This window comes from Anolis carolinensis, chromosome 2, assembly GCF_035594765.1.
Source record: "Anolis carolinensis isolate JA03-04 chromosome 2, rAnoCar3.1.pri, whole genome shotgun sequence".
In the NCBI taxonomy this organism is placed as follows: Eukaryota; Metazoa; Chordata; class Lepidosauria; order Squamata; family Dactyloidae; genus Anolis; species Anolis carolinensis.
Genome location: NC_085842.1, coordinates 164,552,208 through 164,572,008, shown reverse-complemented (window position 1 = coordinate 164,572,008; position 19,801 = coordinate 164,552,208). Strand labels below are relative to the sequence as shown.

General features: G+C 47.1%; 1 protein-coding gene across 4 annotated transcripts in view; it reads right to left on the bottom strand.

Annotated features, from left to right (window-relative positions):
* rab11fip4 (RAB11 family interacting protein 4) overlaps nucleotides 1–19,801 on the bottom strand; it is a 254,293-nt gene that overhangs the window by 7,436 nt on the left and 227,056 nt on the right. For all 4 annotated transcript variants that reach the window (XM_062971001.1, XM_008114380.3, XM_062971002.1 and 1 more), the window contains 3 exons: nucleotides 3,328–3,465; nucleotides 1,053–1,211; nucleotides 397–540 (listed from right to left, as the gene is read on the bottom strand). In XM_062971001.1, the coding sequence (XP_062827071.1) occupies nucleotides 397–540; nucleotides 1,053–1,211; nucleotides 3,328–3,465 (441 nt within the window). The remainder of the gene's footprint in view (nucleotides 1–396; nucleotides 541–1,052; nucleotides 1,212–3,327; nucleotides 3,466–19,801) is intronic.

Sequence of the window (19,801 nt, the reverse complement as noted above, 5' to 3'; positions counted from 1 at the left end):
AACAAACAAACCAAAAACCTCAGATACATCTTTGACCTTCAGCAAGTGAATAAGGTGGCAGGAATATAATTTGCAGATCTCCAAGAAAGCTTCCTGTACTGAACAGTAGGAGATGCAAACGTATTAGGAATCTGGCCATTCTTAATGCATGGGCGATTCCACATGTTGGCTACTACGAAATCAATGCTGTCAAGGCAAGTTCAGCAGTGCTTAAATCTGTCAAAGCAAGCTCAGCAGTGCTTAAAACTGGGTTTCAAAGTTCAGAGCTTACAACTACATGTCTGCTTAACTTTTTGGAGGCCGGCCACTGAGATTTCTCTCTCTCTCTCTCTCTCCCCTTGCATTGCCAGTATGCTCATTTAATTAGCTGGAAAAGATTGCTGTTAAGCACTTTACCTCATCTCTGGAGGCAGAATCAATTTCAGCAGCCAACGACTGGGCTTTTGTCTGTGTTGCAAAAAGGTTCTTTGCTTCATAAAGACTGAGACTTAGAATCTGTCCATTCAGGTCATCATTCTGGTCACGAAGCTTCTGATTCTCCTATAAGGAGAGGAAGGAGATAAGAAAGGAAGCACATTTCACATTTGCCTAAATAGTGAAGAATTCAATTTTGGAATACTATATGATTATGTCCTCTCTTCAGGGTATAGAAGAGCCAGTCTGATGCTCATAGGGTAATATGTAATATCATACAACAGACTGCCTTTTGCAAAATAAATTGCTATACTGGGAGAACACCTTTCTAACAGATAACATAGGAGCACATTCTCCCACTTCCCAGAAAACCTCACCTCACTGACCGTTACTTTTTAGTTTACTAATTCTTAGACTGTCACAGACAGCAGGCGATTCTAGAATCCCCCCAAAAGTAACATCTAGGTTCTTCTGAATGTATGTAATATTTAAAGAAACGGACACTATTTGAAAGCTTCTAAGCATGAAGAAAAGGACATCAGTTTCTGAGGTGAGCAATAGTATGCTGGACTTAGCCAATGGTCACTCATACCCTGCTCCTCTGCTGCTTACTTAATCTGTACACAGTAAGAACTCACCTGCTTTAGCCGCTTAATTTCATGCTCCATTTCTACTTCTCTTGCTCTTGCGCTAAATTCGCTCAAGCTGGAGGAAGAACTTCTCCCACGTCCAGACCGCTCACATTCGAGCTTGTACAATTGCAGGTGTTCCAGCTCCTTTCGCAAATCCTCAATAAGCTGTACAAAAAGGGAGATACAAAAGGTCATTGAAGCGGCACCTCAAAATCTGGATCTTAAAGCCAATGGGACAGATTAAGGAAGATCAACATGTCTGATAGAACCAGCACACTTCAAATAATTTAGTGAAGACTATTTCCACATGGATGCTCCATATGACTGAGGAATCTGTTATGTTGCAAAGGGTTCAGGAAGATGCTCAGTTCACACAAGGCACCAAGAGGCGTTTTAAACTTCACTAATGCTACATGAGAAATGATGTGATGGTTAAGACCAGTTATCCACCCAACCTGGTGCCCTCCTACTATAACTCCATCATTCTTAGCCACAGATGAATGGTAGGTGCTGTAGTCCCCAAAATCCCTGGGAGGCAGCAAGCTGGGAAAGGTTGCCACAGAAAACCTCTGAAATGTGTCAGTGATCAAGAATTAAAGGAAAATAGAAAGCTAGCATGGTGTAGTGGTTCAAGTGTTAGGACTACAATTCTGGAGACCAGGGTTCAATTCGCCACTCAGCCATTGAAATCCACTGAGTGACGCCTGGTGAGGAACAAACTATCAGCCGCAGAAAAACCAATTAAAGGTTCACCTTAAAGTTGCCATAAGTTGGAAAAGACCTAGAGGTTTACAACAAGAAGAAACCTGAAGTCTTAGTTAAACTCTCCCAACGTTACTTCAAAAAATGTCAGTCTCAAGTTAATTTTGGCTTAGTCTAGATCGCTCTCAAATGAACTATTTTATTCCAAGTATAAATTCAGAACTGCGTTCTGGGGGGCATGTTTTCCACACACCATAATGTCAACATATACCACCATGGGTTTCCATTGTTGGCCAAATATTTTCTGGTGGCAGGTTGGAATGGCAGTGCACAACTCATCTAAAAGGCTAAGGAGAATCCCATTAGCACGCAGAGAAAGCAATTTAGTCTCATTTGTCAGTGGATGTGCAGGAATCCCTATCAATAGAAGGTTTTCCTACTACCAGAGCTACTGGTTAGCCAAAAGAGGGAAGTAGTCATAAAGAAGACTGGCTTTGATGCCAGGAGGGCAAGGAATTCATTATGAGTTTAATCTAAGATGCTGAATTTTTAAGCAGTTTCAGCATCTTGGATAGCCCTTTAAAGTTCATGCTAAAACCCACTGCAGAGTAACATCATCATCCCCCTTGATATGGCAACCATTAGTTATTGCTGTTGGCCAGCGAAGAAAGTGAAGGATAGGCTCTTCCAGGCTTAATTTGGATTTGGGCCTGAGCTTAGCCAAGTTGATTGAGGTTGGAGCCCAAAATAAACCCCAATTACAAGCAAAGTACATGCTGTGCGTGCAAATGGCATCTTTAGATAGGCCTGAGAGGGGCTGCCTCCCTATAACTTAGCTAAAACAAGATTTGACTAGTCAGTAGAGACAAGGCAGACTCATGGCCTGGTTCTGATGTTCATGTAACACTGAACTGGGTCAATTCCAAACTGAGCTGGAGAGGGAAGGGTAGGTATTCACTTATCTTTAGAAAGTCAAGTTTTGCCTTCATTGCATTTCAGAGGAAACTTGTATGTGTGTGATTCTAGGACAGACTGTCATTTCATCTATTTGTTAATTTTGTGTCTTACCATTCTATCAAACAATGCTAAAATAGCTAAAACCAACAACACAAAGACAGCAAGGTTGATTCATAAAAGCAAACAACACCCAATTAAAAGAAATTAATAGAGCTACAAGTCAATTCACAGGCCAACAAACCTCTGCTCTGCCTAAATAAATACAACTCACTGAGAGCATCTACAAGAATGGAAAGGCATCTGAAATGATAATAAATAGAACAACTCTAAAACAGCAATATTTCACAATGTAACAAATGTTTCACGATTTCTCTAATCACAATTTGCAGAAGTTTTAATAAGCTTAGTTTGAGAAGTGTTGCCACTTCCTGACAACTCCTGCTTCAAAATAGCACCAGGATGCATTTCTATTAAATGTTTAAAAATAATTTTTATTTCACTTTCTCATCATGCCAAATGTCTGTGTCATGAGAAAATATATGGTAATGTTCAATCTGAGCTATAAAAACCCATACTTTTATAAATAATATTTTATAACAAAAAATAAAGCAAACTCATCCACCTCCTGAGTAGCCTCTCTCTCCTTGTTAAATTCCAGCCTGTTCTGTCTCAGTTTGTCCATCATTCTTTTGTACAAGTCCATTTCATCCCTGAGCCGCAGGTTGGTGTCTTCCAGTCGGTCTGACATTCGCTGCCTCTCCTGAAGAAAGAGAAAACACTAGTAAATTAAGAGACCCTCAATAAACATGGAGGGGGAGTGTGTACTGCACAGCTGCAAGGGCACATGAAAAAAATGCCCCAATATGGCCTAGTATAGAATGAAACTCACCACCCTAACTTATAGAAAACTGTCATTGCATGGATCCTTCTTGCTGGCATATTCAGTTTTACAGGGTTAGGAATTGGAGAGTATACTTCCTTTCACACTTTCCAGGAATGGATGGGGAATAAATAGGAAACTGCAGCAAAATTGCAAGGATTTCTAACTCTCAAGTGTTTAACTAAATTACACACTCCGCTAAAAGCAAAAGAAACAGCTAAGAACATAGAGGAGACAACAGATTCAGAAGTATACAAAGGAGCAGGATCTCAACTGTAGTTTCCGAAATATCCTGAGTGGAACATGTCCTTGAAGCACAATTTCACTTAAATTTTGTCTAGGTCCGTTGCCTCCCATCCTTATTTGGCCCTTGAATATGTAGCAAAAGATCAGACCTTGGACAGACTGCTTTCAGATAGTGTAGTTGCTTACCTGTAACTGTGTTTCTTCGAGTGGTGTTCTGTGGAATTCGCACATATGGGTTTTCCTACTGCGCCTGCGCAGCATTCCGGAACCTTCTAGAAGCTCTAATGAAACTTTTTGGCGCAAGCCCCGCCCACTCTCCCCAGTAGAGTATATAAGGCCCTGTGGGCGGGGCTAGGCAGTTCCCCGCCGCCAGGAAGCAGCTGAAGCCCAGTGGCATGAAATCAGCGGGGAGGATGGGCGGGTTGTGCGAATTCCACAGAACACCACTCGAAGAAACACAGTTACAGGTAAGCAACTACACTTTCTTCTTCGTGGTGCTTCTGTGGAAATCGCACATATGGGAGATTAACAAGCTACTCGCCAGAGGTGGCGGGTCATGCCACGCACGAAAAAAGGACCGCTCTCCCAAATGCCGCATCTTTCTTTGCCATGATGTCAAGTTTGTAGTGCGAGGCGAAGGTGGAAGATGATGACCAAGTTGCAGCCTTGCAAATATCTTCCAGGGGAATCCCCTTGAGGAAGGCTTGGGACGCAGCCACGGCCCGTGTGGAGTGCGCTGTCACTCTCTGCGGAGGTTGTTGGCCTGTTATGATTGAGCCTCATGGCTCTGTTACTGACAGACGTGGGCGTAAGACTCCTCGAGAGTCAGATACTCTCGAGGAGCGAGAAAGAAAAAGACTGCGAGACATTTTTGCAGCACCATCTGACGAAGAGTCTTTTGAGGGGTTTACGGAGAGAATGGAGGAGGGGCTGGTTAGCTCGGAGGAGGATGAGATGGATTGGACTCGGGTAAGGGAGGAATTGGGTGCCACTGGTCATGATAGGATAGAAGATGAATGGGGACTTTCAGGATTAGACCCATGGCTTAGCTGGAGGGATGGGACGGGATCCACAGCTGGAGATGCTGTGGGGCGTAGTCAGAGGTGTTCCAGCTCTGATGAGGAAAGTGATGAGGAAACGCCCGGGTTAAGGAGGACAGCTGACAGTGATGAGGATTTGTAACTGGCATAAAATGGGGCTTGGGAGCAATTGCAAATTGCGTTGGGCAAGGTAATCTGGACAAACGCTTGGGATCTGTGTGGGACGCTTTCCTGAAGACTGGTGTGTTTTCCTGTGCTGAGACCTTGACCTTCCGTCGTCTTCTTGACGGACGCCATCTCCTGCTTTGAAAACTCGGATTGAACTGACCACGGCTTGCCTTCCCCCTTCTGGACTTGGAAACTACAAACGTCTACTTCTGGCTTTGAACCACGGAAAGGAACTGGGTCTACTCTTCTGCTACAATCCTTGGCTGATCTGTTCGTGTTGGAAATCCTGTCTGCTGTGTGTGTGGGAGCGACGCAAGTTCCTCTAAGCACCGTGTTGGCAGCAGAGAGGAATCTGCTGCCAATTAGTTGCATTCTTTTGTTCCTTGGCTTTTGTTTTGTTTACCCTCAGGCTGAAGCAAGCAGTTTGTTTTTACCCGGATTAAACTTCGGTTTAATCCGGTTTATCTTTTGTACGTTTTTCCCTTGTCCCTTTTTTGCTCCTAAAGGCTAAAATTGCCTGGCCCTTGTGTTTTTACGGGCATTTTTGAGTTCTGTAATTAAATAAACTCTGTTATTTTGAACCTTGTGGCGTTCTGTCCTTGACAGATTGCCCAACGCCATAAAAAGTTTATTGCAGCAATAAACCCGTCAGGAAGACGATGGATGAGTTAAGAGCCAAATTTGACCAATTACAAACGGCTTTTACCGTTAGCCAAGCTGCTCATGCTGTGAAAGGACATGTTTTGACTCCTGAACGCTTTGATGGGACCAGGTGCAAGTTGCTAACCTTTTTGGCACAAGTGGAGCTTTATTTTTCCCAGCTCAGTGCTCATGCTTTTCCTACAGACACTAGCAAGGTGGCATTTATTTTGAGTTTGTTGACCGGTCCCGCAGGACAATGGGCCACTAATTTAATTTTGGGAAATGACCCAGTCAAAGACAATTTGGATAATTTCAAAAAGTTATTAATTGACACTTTTGGGGATCCTCTCCGCACGGAGAATGCTGGGTGGGCTCTGTATCGGTTGAAACAGGGAAAGGGGACTGTTTTGGATTACTTAAATAAGTTTAACCTGTATCGCCACCAGCTGGATTGGGGGGAAAATGCATTCATGCTTTTATTTACTGCCGGGTTAAGTGATATGCTCCAGGATGAATTAGCACGCTTGGAGCCGGCTGAAAATTGGGATGCCTTAGTAGCTAAGGTGCTGCGTTTAGACGCAAGGTTCGAGGCTCGTAGACACTCGAAAGCAATGTGTGCGCCACCCATGCATATTACCAGGGCACCTGTGGTGATGGGGGAAGAGCCTATGGAGCTTGGGGTCTTTAAAAAGCTGTCTACAGAGGAAAAGAGCCGTAGGAGGCAGCTGGGTTTGTGTTTGTACTGTGGGAATGCGGGGCATTTTGCCAAAACCTGTAATGTGAAACCTTCCCAGCTTTCGGGAAAAGGCCAGCCCTAGTGCGACGTGAGTCCAACGCACTAGGGCTCCTCAAGCAGTCAACTGAGGGGAGGAAGCATGTTTTCATACCCATTACATTATCTGTTGGGGGAAGGGAACTTGTTTCTACTTTGGCACTGCTGGACTCAGGGGCTACGGTCTCTTACGTAGATATTGAGTTTGCTAGGAAGCATGGCATTCCTAGAGTGCGCAAAGCATGCGACGTGTGGGTGGAAGGAGCAGATGGGAGACTGCTGGAGACTGGGGTGGTTAACCATGAAACCTCAGCAGTAATGTGGGAGGTGCAGGGAGTAACGGGAACGTTTGTGTGGGATATTACGAGCTTGCCTAGATATGACGTGATCCTGGGGATGGATTGGCTAGCTGTAGTAAATCCACAAGTAGATTGGGCGACACGTACAGTAACCTTAAAGAGGCAGGACGGTTGCATTCTGAATGTTACTCAATCTGATATGGAGGGAGTGCCTGCTGAGTATGGGGAGTTCTCTGATGTGTTTTGTAAAAGAGAAGCGGACAAATTACCACCGCACAGGCCATATGATTGCGCCATCAAGTTAGCAGAAGGTGCGAAATTGCCAGCAGGAAGGCTGTATGCCTTGACTGTACCGGAAAGGCAAGCTTTGCGGGAGTTTCTAGATGAAAATTTAGCCAAGGGGTTTATTCGCCCATCTAGTTCACCAACTGCGGCACCAGTATTTTTTGTAGCCAAAAAAACTGGGGAACTTAGGCTGGTCTGCGACTATCGGATCCTAAACAAATACACCATTCGGGATAGGTACCCGCTACCTTTAATCTCGGAACTATTATCAAGGGTGCAAGGGGCTAAGGTCTTTACCAAGCTTGACCTGCGGGGGGCATATAACTTAATCCGTATACGGGAAGGGGATGAATGGAAGACGGCATTTAACACGTGTTTCGGATGCCACGAGTTCCGAGTCATGCCTTTCGGACTTTGCAACGCTCCCGCGGTCTTCCAGAGGTTCATGAACGATGTGTTCAGGGACCTAATTGACCAATTTTTAGTGATTTATTTGGATGATATCTTGATTTTTTCTAAGGACGAGAAAGAACATCGTCAACATGTCAAGCAGGTTCTGCACCGTCTGCGGGCTAATGGGCTTTTCGCCAAGGCTTCCAAGTGCGTCTTTCATGTGCCTGAAGTGGAGTTCCTAGGTCATGTAGTGTCAGGTAGGGAACTTAAAATGGACCCACATAAGGTTGACGCCGTCAACTCATGGCAGGAGCTTAAGACTAAGAAGGATGTACAAAGGTTCTTAGGTTTCGCTAACTACTACCGGGAGTTTATTCCGAACTTTGCAAAGCTCACGGTACCTTTGACGCAGCTCCTGCGTAAGAAACAGCCATTTGTGTGGGGGCGGGAAGCTCACGATGCGTTTCTACAACTTAAGTCTAGTTTTCAATCGGATAACATACTAACACATCCTGATGTTGACAAACCGTTCGTGGTAGAAGCGGACGCTTCTAGCTACGCGTTGGGGGCTGTATTGTCTCAGAAGGATTCCTCAGGGACCTTGCGTCCCTGTGGATTTTACTCGCGGCAACTAACACCCTTCGAGCAGAACTATACCATATGGGAGAAGGAGTTGTTGGCGATTAAGGTGGCGTTTGAGGTGTGGCGGCACTGGCTTGAAGGGGCACGGCACCAGATCGTGGTCAGATCTGATCACAAGAACTTAGAGCACTTGCAAACAGCAAAGAAGTTAAACCAGCGTCAAATCCGATGGGCTTTGTTTTTCTCCAGGTTTAACTTCAAGGTGCAGTTCGTGGAGGGGAAGGCAAACTTGCGGGCCGATGCTTTATCCCGCAAGCCGGAGTTTAAGACCAATGAGCAGGTAGTATGTCAGACCATCTTGCCTACTGCCTCTCTATGTGTTGTAGACAATGAGCTCGGGTTACATGACCAGATCCTTGAGGCTCAGAGGGATGATGTGTGGACCCAGGAACAACTGATGTTGCTATCAGCAGGTAACCGTACAATACTGCCGCATCTACAGGATCAAGACGGAGTATTGGTACGCAGGGGGCAGGTTTACGTACCAGTGGGGGCCCTCAGGTTGGAGGTGATTAGAGCCCACCATGACGAACCCATGGCTGGGCACTTTGGCAGGTTCAAGACCGTACAGCTTATCACCAGGAGCTACTGGTGGCCAAAGATGCGGCAAGACATTTTGCGCTTTTGTGACAGCTGCGCTGTTTGCCAGCAGAGTAAGACGCCTGTTGGGCGCCCTAGAGGGTTGTTGTCGTCTCTACCTGTTCCAGAGAGGCCATGGCAAATCATTTCCATGGATTTTATTTCGGATTTACCTAAGTCTGGGGGTTATACTTGTATTTGGGTGGTGGTGGATTTATTTAGCAAACTGGCTCATTTTATTCCTTGTTCAACCATTCCGGCGGCCCCTACGTTGGCCTTACTATTTACTAAGCACATCTATCGTTTGCACGGAGCACCCGAGGTGATTATTTCAGATAGGGCTCCGCAATTTGTGTCATGCTTTTGGAAACACTTCCATGAGTGCTTAGGGACTAAGTTAAACGTTTCTTCAGCTTTTCATCCACAAACGGATGGACAGTCTGAACGGGTTAATGGGCTCTTAGAGCAGTACTTGCGTTGTTTTTGCTTGGATCAACCCACGGCTTGGGTGAAGTGGTTACCGGTGGCTGAGTTCGCTTACAACAATGCGGTGCACGCGTCTAGTCAGCATACGCCATTTGAGCTAACTTATGGTTTTCACCCACGGGGAGGTGTGGCGCCGTCGACCAATGTGGTCTCTTCGGACCCTGTGTACCGCTCTTCGGAAATGGCTGCATTGCATGATGTTGCCCGTCGCTTACTGTTGGAAGCTAAGGCAACGCAAAAGACTCAGGCTGACCGCCACAGGCAGGCAGGGGAGGAGTTGGAAGAAGGGGATTTGGTGTGGTTATCTTCCAAACATATTAAACAGGCTGGGGGAAAGTTTGCGCCTCGGTATTTGGGTCCCTTTCCTATCGTTAAAAAGATTTCTTCCGTTGCGTTTCGTTTGCGTTTACCGTCTAGTTTAAAGGTCCATCCAGTCTTCCATCGTTCGCTGTTGAAACTAGATACCTCTAGTCGTCGTGGTGCTATAGCGGAGGGTATTACTGCCACTTCTCCGCCATCGGGGGAGGAGGCCTTTGTGAGAGGGGATAGTGTTATGATTGAGCCTCATGGCTCTGTTACTGACAGACGTGGGCGTAAGACTCCTCGAGAGTCAGATACTCTCGAGGAGCGAGAAAGAAAAAGACTGCGAGACATTTTTGCAGCACCATCTGACGAAGAGTCTTTTGAGGGGTTTACGGAGAGAATGGAGGAGGGGCTGGTTAGCTCGGAGGAGGATGAGATGGATTGGACTCGGGTAAGGGAGGAATTGGGTGCCACTGGTCATGATAGGATAGAAGATGAATGGGGACTTTCAGGATTAGACCCATGGCTTAGCTGGAGGGATGGGACGGGATCCACAGCTGGAGATGCTGTGGGGCGTAGTCAGAGGTGTTCCAGCTCTGATGAGGAAAGTGATGAGGAAACGCCCGGGTTAAGGAGGACAGCTGACAGTGATGAGGATTTGTAACTGGCATAAAATGGGGCTTGGGAGCAATTGCAAATTGCGTTGGGCAAGGTAATCTGGACAAACGCTTGGGATCTGTGTGGGACGCTTTCCTGAAGACTGGTGTGTTTTCCTGTGCTGAGACCTTGACCTTCCGTCGTCTTCTTGACGGACGCCATCTCCTGCTTTGAAAACTCGGATTGAACTGACCACGGCTTGCCTTCCCCCTTCTGGACTTGGAAACTACAAACGTCTACTTCTGGCTTTGAACCACGGAAAGGAACTGGGTCTACTCTTCTGCTACAATCCTTGGCTGATCTGTTCGTGTTGGAAATCCTGTCTGCTGTGTGTGTGGGAGCGACGCAAGTTCCTCTAAGCACCGTGTTGGCAGCAGAGAGGAATCTGCTGCCAATTAGTTGCATTCTTTTGTTCCTTGGCTTTTGTTTTGTTTACCCTCAGGCTGAAGCAAGCAGTTTGTTTTTACCCGGATTAAACTTCGGTTTAATCCGGTTTATCTTTTGTACGTTTTTCCCTTGTCCCTTTTTTGCTCCTAAAGGCTAAAATTGCCTGGCCCTTGTGTTTTTACGGGCATTTTTGAGTTCTGTAATTAAATAAACTCTGTTATTTTGAACCTTGTGGCGTTCTGTCCTTGACATGGCCTGCAAGCTTGTATGCCAGACGAATCGTCGAGACTATCCAGGCGGCTAAACGCTGAGAGGAGACAGGAGTGCCCAGCGCATCTGGCCTGTACTTAAGGAAGAGACGAGGCGACTTCCTAAACTCCGATGTCCTTTGGGTATAAAACGCCAGGGCCCTTCTGACATCCAAGGAGTGCAGCGCTACCTCCAGTGCTGAGGAGGGGTTTTGAAAAAAGGCCGGCAATGAGATGTCCTGGCACATGTGGAATCTTGAGACAACTTTGGGCAAAAAGGTGACGTCTGTTCTCAAAACTACCTTGTCGGCGTGGAACCGTAGGTATGGCGGGTCAGCCCTGAGGGCGCAGAGTTCACTGGCCCGTCTCGCGGATGTGATGGCTACAAGGAAGGCTACCTTCCAAGAGAGATAACAGATGTCACAGGAGGCCATTGGTTCAAAGGGAGACTTTGAAAGTTGAGAGAGCACCAGCTCCAGGCTCCAGGCGGGTGGTGGTGGTGAAGCTGGAGGGTGCAAGTTCTGGAACCCTTTCAGGAAAAGTTTTATTAGGGGGTCCTGGAAGCAGGACTGACCCGAGGGTCCCTTCCTAAACCATGACAAGGCGGCTACGTAGCATTTTAAGGAAGTCAGCGAGAGGCCTTCCCTCGAGAGGTGCACCAGGAAGTCCAGGATCACCGGTGTAGGAGCAGAAACGGGGTCCAGACCCTGGGGTTCAACAAACTTCTTAAATCTATCCCACTTATACTGATAGGCCTTCTTTGTTGAGGACTTTTGAGCCGCCTGGAGAATTGCCCTCACAGGGGAGGAGAGAACTTGTGGGGCCTGATCCTCCACCCTGTGAGGCGTAGTGTTACTATGTCTGGGTGATTGACCTTGCCGTCGTGGAGTGTCAGAAGATCCGGCGAGGGTTTGAGTCGGAGGTAATTGCCCTTGGCTGCCCGCCAGAGTGGCGCGAACCACGCTTGACGGGGCCACCAAGGGGTTACAAGAATGCAATCCGAGTTGTCCCGGATTAGTTTTGTGACCACCTTGCCGACCAACGAGAGGGGTGGGAACGCGTAGAGCAGGTCCCCCGACCATGTGAAGCGGAACGCGTCTCCCAGACACCCCGGACTGGCATGGGGGCGTAGGCGAGCACAGAAGGAGGGGCAGTGGCTGTTCTGAGGTGACGCAAAGAGGTCTATCGCTGGCCAGCCCCAGCGGCGAGCCAACACTCGAAACTCTCTGTGGTTCAATTGCCATTCGTGGCTGGTTGATGGCGCCCTGCTCAATGCGTCTGCTAGAACATTGTCCTTTCCTGGGAGATGGATAGCCTGGATTCTTATCCGTCTGCGCACGCACCAGTCCCAGATCCTCATGGAGAGGTCCAAAATGGCCTTCGAGTGCGTCCCGCCTTGTTTGTTTAGGTAGTACTTGACTGTGGTGTTGTCTGTTACTATCCTCAGTGTCTTCCCTTTGGGGATCTTTGCGAAGGCGTGGAGAGCCTTTTCTACGGCTAGTAGTTCTAACACATTGATATGGAGGGGACGATGACGGCTGGACCACTTCCCATTGACAGTAAGACCCTCGAGGTGCGCCCCCCAGCCATACTGGGACGCATCTGTCATGAGCTCGTGGGTAGGCTCTGACGGGTGGAAGGGTAGGCCAGCCATAAGATTTCGCCTCTTCGTCCACCATCGCAATGAGCTGACAACGCCTGCTGGAGGAGACAGACGAATGTGTTGACTGTCGAGGAGCGGGTTGAATACTCCCAAGAACCATATCTGGATCAGGCGCATTCGGAGTCTTGATAGGTCCACAAGCGACGTCGTAGAGGCCATATGGCCAAGGATAGACTGGATTCCCCATGCTGTAGTGCGTCTCCTCACCCGAAGCCTGGTTACTGCCGTGCGGATGGTACGAAATCGGTCTTCTGGAAGATAAGCCCTCCCAGTAATGGAGTCCAAAGTGGCCCCAATAAATTGGATTCTCTGTGCCGGGGTAAGCTGGGACTTTTCCTCGTTCACTACTAGTCCGAGTCTCTGGAGGAGGGAGAGGGTAAACGAGATGTCAGATTCAAGGTGAGGCTTAGAGTCGCTGACTAAAAGCCAGTCATCTATATACGGAAAAACTATAACGCCATTCTGCCTGAGGTATGCGGCCACCACAGCCATGCATTTTGTAAATACTCTCGGCGCCGTGGCAAGGCCGAAAGGGAGTACATTGAAGGAAAAACAAGAGTCACCAATCATAAAACTCAAAAACCTCCGGTGTGCACGCCGAATAGCCACGTGGAAATAGGCATCACGCAGATCAATCGTGGCAAACCACATGTTTTTCTGGAGAAAAGGGAGAATGGAAACTAGAGTCACCATCCTAAACTTGCGGGTCCGAATGTAGCGATTGACTGCCCTCAAATCAAGGATGGGACGCACGCCCCCACCTTTTTTGTGAACTAAGAAGTATCTCGAAAAAAAGCATCTCCTGACCCTCCTATAAGGTGTTCTGGAAATGGCCCCTTTCCTTAACAGGGTAGCTATTTCTTCCCGAAGACAGTCAGAGGGCGCCGTAGGGCGGGGGACCCCTGTCGGGGGGTACGAGAAAAACTCAATGGCATAGCCATTCTGCACAGTGTCTAAAACCCATGCATCTGAAGTTATTTCCTTCCAAGCATCCAGGTATGGAGCTAGCCTGTCCTTGAAGAGAAGACAACCTTCCTCTACGTTATCAGAGTGCCGCGCTAAGAACGATGAAGAACGAACACGCTCAAAGGTAACAGACCTCCGAGAAGGCCAACTGCTAACACGGGGTTCCAAACAACTGTCAACATGGGATTCCAAACTTGGAGAGGTTGAAGGGGAGGGAGCGCTAGTGCCCTCGCTAAAAACGGCGTCTTTGCTTCTCACCTGGCCTGCCTCCTCCCCGCGGCTGAGACCTATAGGGAAAAGATGATCTCCTAGGCCCCTGGGGGCAAAAGGGAGGCCTTTGCTTCCCTCTAGAGGATGGCGGGCTAGATCTCTTGGAGCGGTAGTACTGTCCCCAGCGACGTCTCTGATAGTAGTAGTACGAAGGTTGGACGCCGTACTTATTGGCAGCTTGGGTGACTTCATGAGTGTCTTTAATCTCGGCGTCCGTTTCTGGGTTAAACAGCCCGGCTTCATCTAAAGGGAGATCTTCAATGACAGACTTCGCTGACTGAGATAAGTTAGCTGCCCGCAGCCAGGCATGGCGTCTTAGAGAGATAGCCCCCGCCAGGAGCTTGCCGGATGCATCAGCCGTATTCTTCGCCAGCTCCTTTTGAAGGTCTGACAAAAGGGAGGCCTCTTGACGGAATGCCCTCGCTAGGGCTTGGTCCCCTTGAGGAAGCAAATCAATGTAAGGGGCAATTTTGTCCCAAAGGTAAGACTGGTACGCCCCCATGTAGGCACCGTAATGGGCGATGCGAGCAAACAGGCAGGCTGAGGTGTAGAACCTCTTCCCAAAGCTGTCTAGTTTTTTCCCTTCTTTATCCGGGGGGGTGGGTTGGGATCTTTGGACTGCCTTAGGTTGTGTCACATTCACCACTCTTGAATTAAGTTTAGGCTGTTTTGCTAGCCATGAAACTTCAGAGAGATTGATCTTATAGAGAAACTCCGCCCTCCTCGGAGTTGCAGGCAAAGAGGCTGGTGGGACCCCTTCATTCTTTACTAACTCCACCAGGTAAGGGAGATAAGGCAATGAAGTGGTAGCTGGGGCCTGTTGTTTTGAAGAAGGGAATACTGGATCCTCAACAACCTTGGAGGGCTTTGGAGTGGGAAGGTTTAAAGCTCTGGAGAGTCTTATCAACAAGGCTGTGAAACTCCTAATGTCCTCCGCTGAGGGGGGGTCGATATCCTCATGAGGGTCAACCCCGGGGATTGGGCCTTCCTGAGCCTTGCCATCATCATTTTCAAACTGGGCTACTTGGTCGGGATCCAGGGATCCGATCTGATGGGTTGGCCTTGAAGTGGAAGCTTGCTCAGGCTGGGGAGCCACTTGCATTAATGAAATGTTCTCGGTCCCGAGAGCAGGCACCATTTCCAGCGCCGCTCCTGAAGCAGGGCGCTTTGCAGAGAGGGAGGAGTCCGGCACTTCAGGAGCCCGCCCCGAATTCAGGGCCTCGCTTTGTGGGCGTGACCCTAGTGGTGCGCCCAGCGGTGACGCTGTGTGGGCGTGGCTTCTCCCCGAACCCGGCGTTAGCTGGCGGGCATAAGGATCGAGAGGGTAAAACCCCTCGAATCCAGGAGGTGGGAGGGGGTATGGAGGGAGGCCGTGGCCATAAAACATGAATGGGAACCGAGGATCTGGTGGAAAGTAGCCCGGTCCGCATGGATATGGGGAAACCCGCCGCCGGGGAGATCTGGAGTCCCTCGAACTTGGAGAGGAGGAGCGGCGGCGGCGGCGGCGGCGCGAGCGGGAGTCTTTGGGCCTCTTGGGAGAAGGAGAGGAATTTTGCGAGCTTGATGAGGAACTTGATCTCCTCTCTCTTCTCCTCTCTCTCCTCCCCCCCCTCAGCGCCTCCTGCTGTAAGCTCGGTACACTTGGGACCGGCTGAGCAGGGAGAAGTCCCGACGGGGAAAGCGCTCGTGACGCCATCGGCTCTACCGGAGTCAACGGGGGGGGGGGGCCTGCGACCCAGAGGACTCATCCGGTAAGTTCTCAGCATCCTCCGGGGGCTGCACGGTAAGCTGGGGCCGGGATTTCTGCAGAGGGGCGCTTCCCATATGCTTAGTCTTTTTAGTTTTCTTACGCCATTCCTTCGCCCTGGGAGCTGTATTCTGAGATGAGGAGATTGGAGCCTCCTCCTCCGCGCCATTTTGAGGCGATTGCAGCGGCGAGGGGCCTACTGTGGAAGGAGAATTTCTCCCTTCAGGAGCGCTTAGCCCGGTTTCGGCCCCCGCCGCTGGAGTTGCTGGGGCCAGGGCCTGCTCATAGAGAAGAGCTTTCAATCTGGACTCGCGATTTTTCCTTGCCTGAGGGGTAAACCCTCGGCACACTTGGCAAGCCTGGGAGTTATGACTCTCTTCCAGGCAGAGGAGGCATTTAGAATGGCCATCGGCCTCAGGAAGCTTGCCTCCACACGCCCCACATTTCTTAAAAAAAGAAGCCATCGTCACTAGCCTGCCTAGGGTCGTCCGAATGCCAAAGTCAAGTCCTTTCCGAAGTCTTAGGGTTGGAGAGAGATATCAAGTAGTGAAATAACCGGTCCGTCGTCAATTCCAAATAGTCAATTAATAAATCACACTAGAGCTAGAGGTTCCTTAGTTGCTGACTGAGCGGCGGAAAAAAGGAACTGCCTAGCCCCGCCCACAGGGCCTTATATACTCTACTGGGGAGAGTGGGCGGGGCTCGCGCCAAAAAGTTTCATTAGAGCTTCTAGAAGGTTCCGGAATGCTGCGCAGGCGCAGTAGGAAAACCCATATGTGCGATTTCCACAGAAGCACCACGAAGAAGAAGCTAACTCTCAGAAAACCACACCAAGCCAAAAAGCTGTGGTTCAAAAAGTGACTTACCAGACTCAATGAGAAATTAAGGAAACATGGCAAACTTGAAGCCTGCCTACCGTTTCCCAATTCCATACCATTTTCTGTTGTAAAAAGCAACCACCTACACGCTATCATATCATCACAACATCTGAATGACAAGCCTGTTATGAAGCATGAAAAACTAAAAGAGGTCAAGAGTGAATAAGGTCCCAACAAACTCCCCCCTCAATTGTTAGCTCCATCTTCTGATTTGAGTCAATTAAAAAGGTGTCACATGGCTGCATCAGCTTTGTTATTTTTCTGCTATAAAGGTGGACCCTTCCCAGCTTGTGAAGGGAAGGCCTGCTCCTGCTCAAGCAGCTTGAAGACAGATCAGGGGGATTCTAAGTGGAGCATTCCCCACCAGCCAGCCACCCATCCCCTGCCCTCCAAGTGACAGAAGAAGCTGTAGCCGCACTTCTGCTCCTTGCTTTGGAACTACAGTAGAGTCTCACTTATCCAAGCTAAATGGGCCGGCAGAAGCTTGGATAAGCGATTATCTTGGATAATAAGGAGGGATTAAGGAAAAGCCTATTAAACATCAAATTAGGTTATGATTTTACAAATTAAGTGCCAAAACATCATGTTATACAACAAATTTGACAGAAAAAGTAGTTCAATACGCAGTAATGTTATGTTGTAATTACTGTATTTACGAATTTAGCACCAAAACATCATGATATATTGAAAACATTGACTACAAAAATGGCTTGGATTATCCAGAAGCTTGGATAAGTGAGGCTTGGATAAGTGAGACTCTACTGTATTCAACAAACATAAGCTGTTGCTAGTAAATCCAGAGTTATTTGCGTGGAGAAGTAATGGTGTACATTTAAGTGTAAAACTTTACAAAACCTATCCATGCAATGCCATTAGGTTATGACTTTTCTTCCTTGGCTTGGGAGACTGTGATGTTTGAACACACAGCCTAATAGGCAAGAACCTTATGGGAAGGACATTGCTCTGGGCTCACTGTTACACAGTCATGATATAAACACAATCAGCACAATGGATAAACACTGATCAACACACATTTTAGTTCTGTTTCTGGGTATATTTGACCTGCTGCTTCCAAAAATGGATAGTTTCCCTCTATCAGCTTTAATTTGTGAGATATATAACATATGCCTTCTACCAGTGGACATCTGCTCACCCACAGAAAATCATGATACACATATCTAAGAAACTAGAACTGATGTGGTCTTTCCAAAGCAATGTTCTGAATCCATGCCCCAAATGACCCCAGGAACAGTGTTATGATTGAGCCTCATGGCTCTGTTACTGGCAGACGTGGGCGTAAGACTCCTCGAGAGTCAGATACTCTCGAGGAGCGAGAAAGAAAGAGACTGCGAGATATCTTTGCAGCACCATCTGACGAAGAGTCTTTTGAGGGGTTTACGGAGAGAATGGAGGAGGGGCTGGTTAGCTCGGAGGAGGATGAGATGGATTGGACTCGGGTGAGGGAGGAATTGGGTGCCACTGGCAATGATGGGATGGAAGATGAATGGGGACCTTCAGGATTAGACCCATGGACAAGCTGGAGGGATGGGACGGGATCCACAGCTGGGGATGCTGTGGGGCGTAGTCAGAGGTGTTCCAGCTCTGATGAGGAAAGTGATGAGGAAACGCCCGGGTTAAGGAGGGCAGCTGATAGTGATGAGGATTTGTAACTGGCATAAAATGAGGCTTGGGAGCAATTGCAAATTGCGTTGGGCAAGGTAATCTGGACGAACGCTTGGGATCTGTGTGGGACGCTTTCCTGAAGACTGGTGTGTTTTCGTGTGCTGATACGTAAGTTGTTTTGGAATTTGGGGTCAGACGGCGGGAGGAATTGTGTGGGCTTTTGTTTGTGCAAACTTGTGCTTAATCTCATTAGCTTTGACCCGTCGTCTTCTTGACGGACGCCATCTCCTGCTTTGGATTTCGGACTGAACTGACCACGGCTTGACTTCCCCCTACTCGGACTTGGTGAAACTACAAACGTCTGCTTCTGGCTTGAACTACGGAAAAGAACTGGGTCTACTCTACTGCTTCAATCCTCGGCTGATCTGTGTGTATTGGAAATCTTGCCTGCTGTGTGGAGGAGTGACTCAAGTTACTCAAAGCACAGTGCTGGCAGCAGAGAGGAATCTGCTGCCAATTAATTGCATTCTTTTGAACACTTTGTTCCCCGGCTTCTGTTTTGTTTATCCCCAGGCTGAAGCAAGCTGTTTTGTTTTTACCCGGATTAAACTCCGGTTTAATCCGGTTTATTTTTGAAACGTTTTTCCTTGCCCCTTTTTGCTTTTAAAGGCTAATACTGCCTGGCCCTTGTATTTTACGGGCATTTTGAGTTCTGTTATCCAATAAACTCTGTTATCTTTGATCTTGTGGCGTTCTGTCTTTGACAAACAGACTTAAAAACCAAAATCCAAACACTTTGTTGTTGTTGGGTTGAGTAATAAATATGAGTGCCAGGCTCAAACTACAGGGTTTCATATTCATACCATTTAGAAACCTTAATTAAAAACACGTGACTTAGCATCGAAGTATGATGTCTTATATATTAAAGGTACAATTTTTCAGGAAATAAATACAAGTTTTTATAAATACAAGTCTCCTGTTTTTAACACTGTATCCTGCTTGTTGATTTTAATGATTGTTTTTATTGATGTTGATGTTTTTTACTGGGATAATTGTTTTATTGCTTTGTTACTGTTTTGTTTGTTTTATCGGGCCTGGCCCCATGTAAGCCGCCCCGAGTCCCTTCGGGGAGATGGGGCGGGGTATAAAAATAAAGTTATTATTACAGTAGAGTCTCACTTATCCAACACTCGCTTATCCAACGTTCTGGATTATCCGACACATTTTTGTAGTCAATGTTTTCAATATATCGTGATATTTTGATGCTAAATTCATAAATACAGTAATTACTACATAGCATTACTGCATATTGAACTACTTTTTCTGTCAAATTTGTTGTATAACATGATGTTTTGGTGCTTAATTTGTAAAATCATAACCTAATTTGATGTTTAATAGGCTTTTCCTTAAACTCTCCTTATTATCCAACATATTCGCTTATCCAACGTTCTGCCGGCCCGTTTACGTTGGATAAGTGAGACTCTACTGTATTATTATTATTATTATTATTATTAAGTTAAAATTACTTTTAAAAATACTATTGTTACAAATGGAAACACAATGTCCCGAACTGTAAAAAAAAACCTCTTTTGCTATTTTAAACTGTAAAACAATAAATACAGAATAAACAATCAACCTGAGTAAAACAAAATTATTTTGTCTGCACCAGCCCTCTACACTTTCAAGCAGTTATAAAGTTCTCATTTTAATAAAAAAGAACAAAGAAATGGAATGGAAAACTAGAAATTGGTAATAATGTGAAATACTATGTAAAGTCTTAATTAACTTATTAGCCCAGGTGTTTATACTCTGCATGTCATATTCATTTTTAAAAAAAAACGAACACACCAGACCTTGTATATTTTGAATGAAATTATTCAAAGTCTCCAATTTTTGCAGAATGACAGCCTGAGCAAGTACCA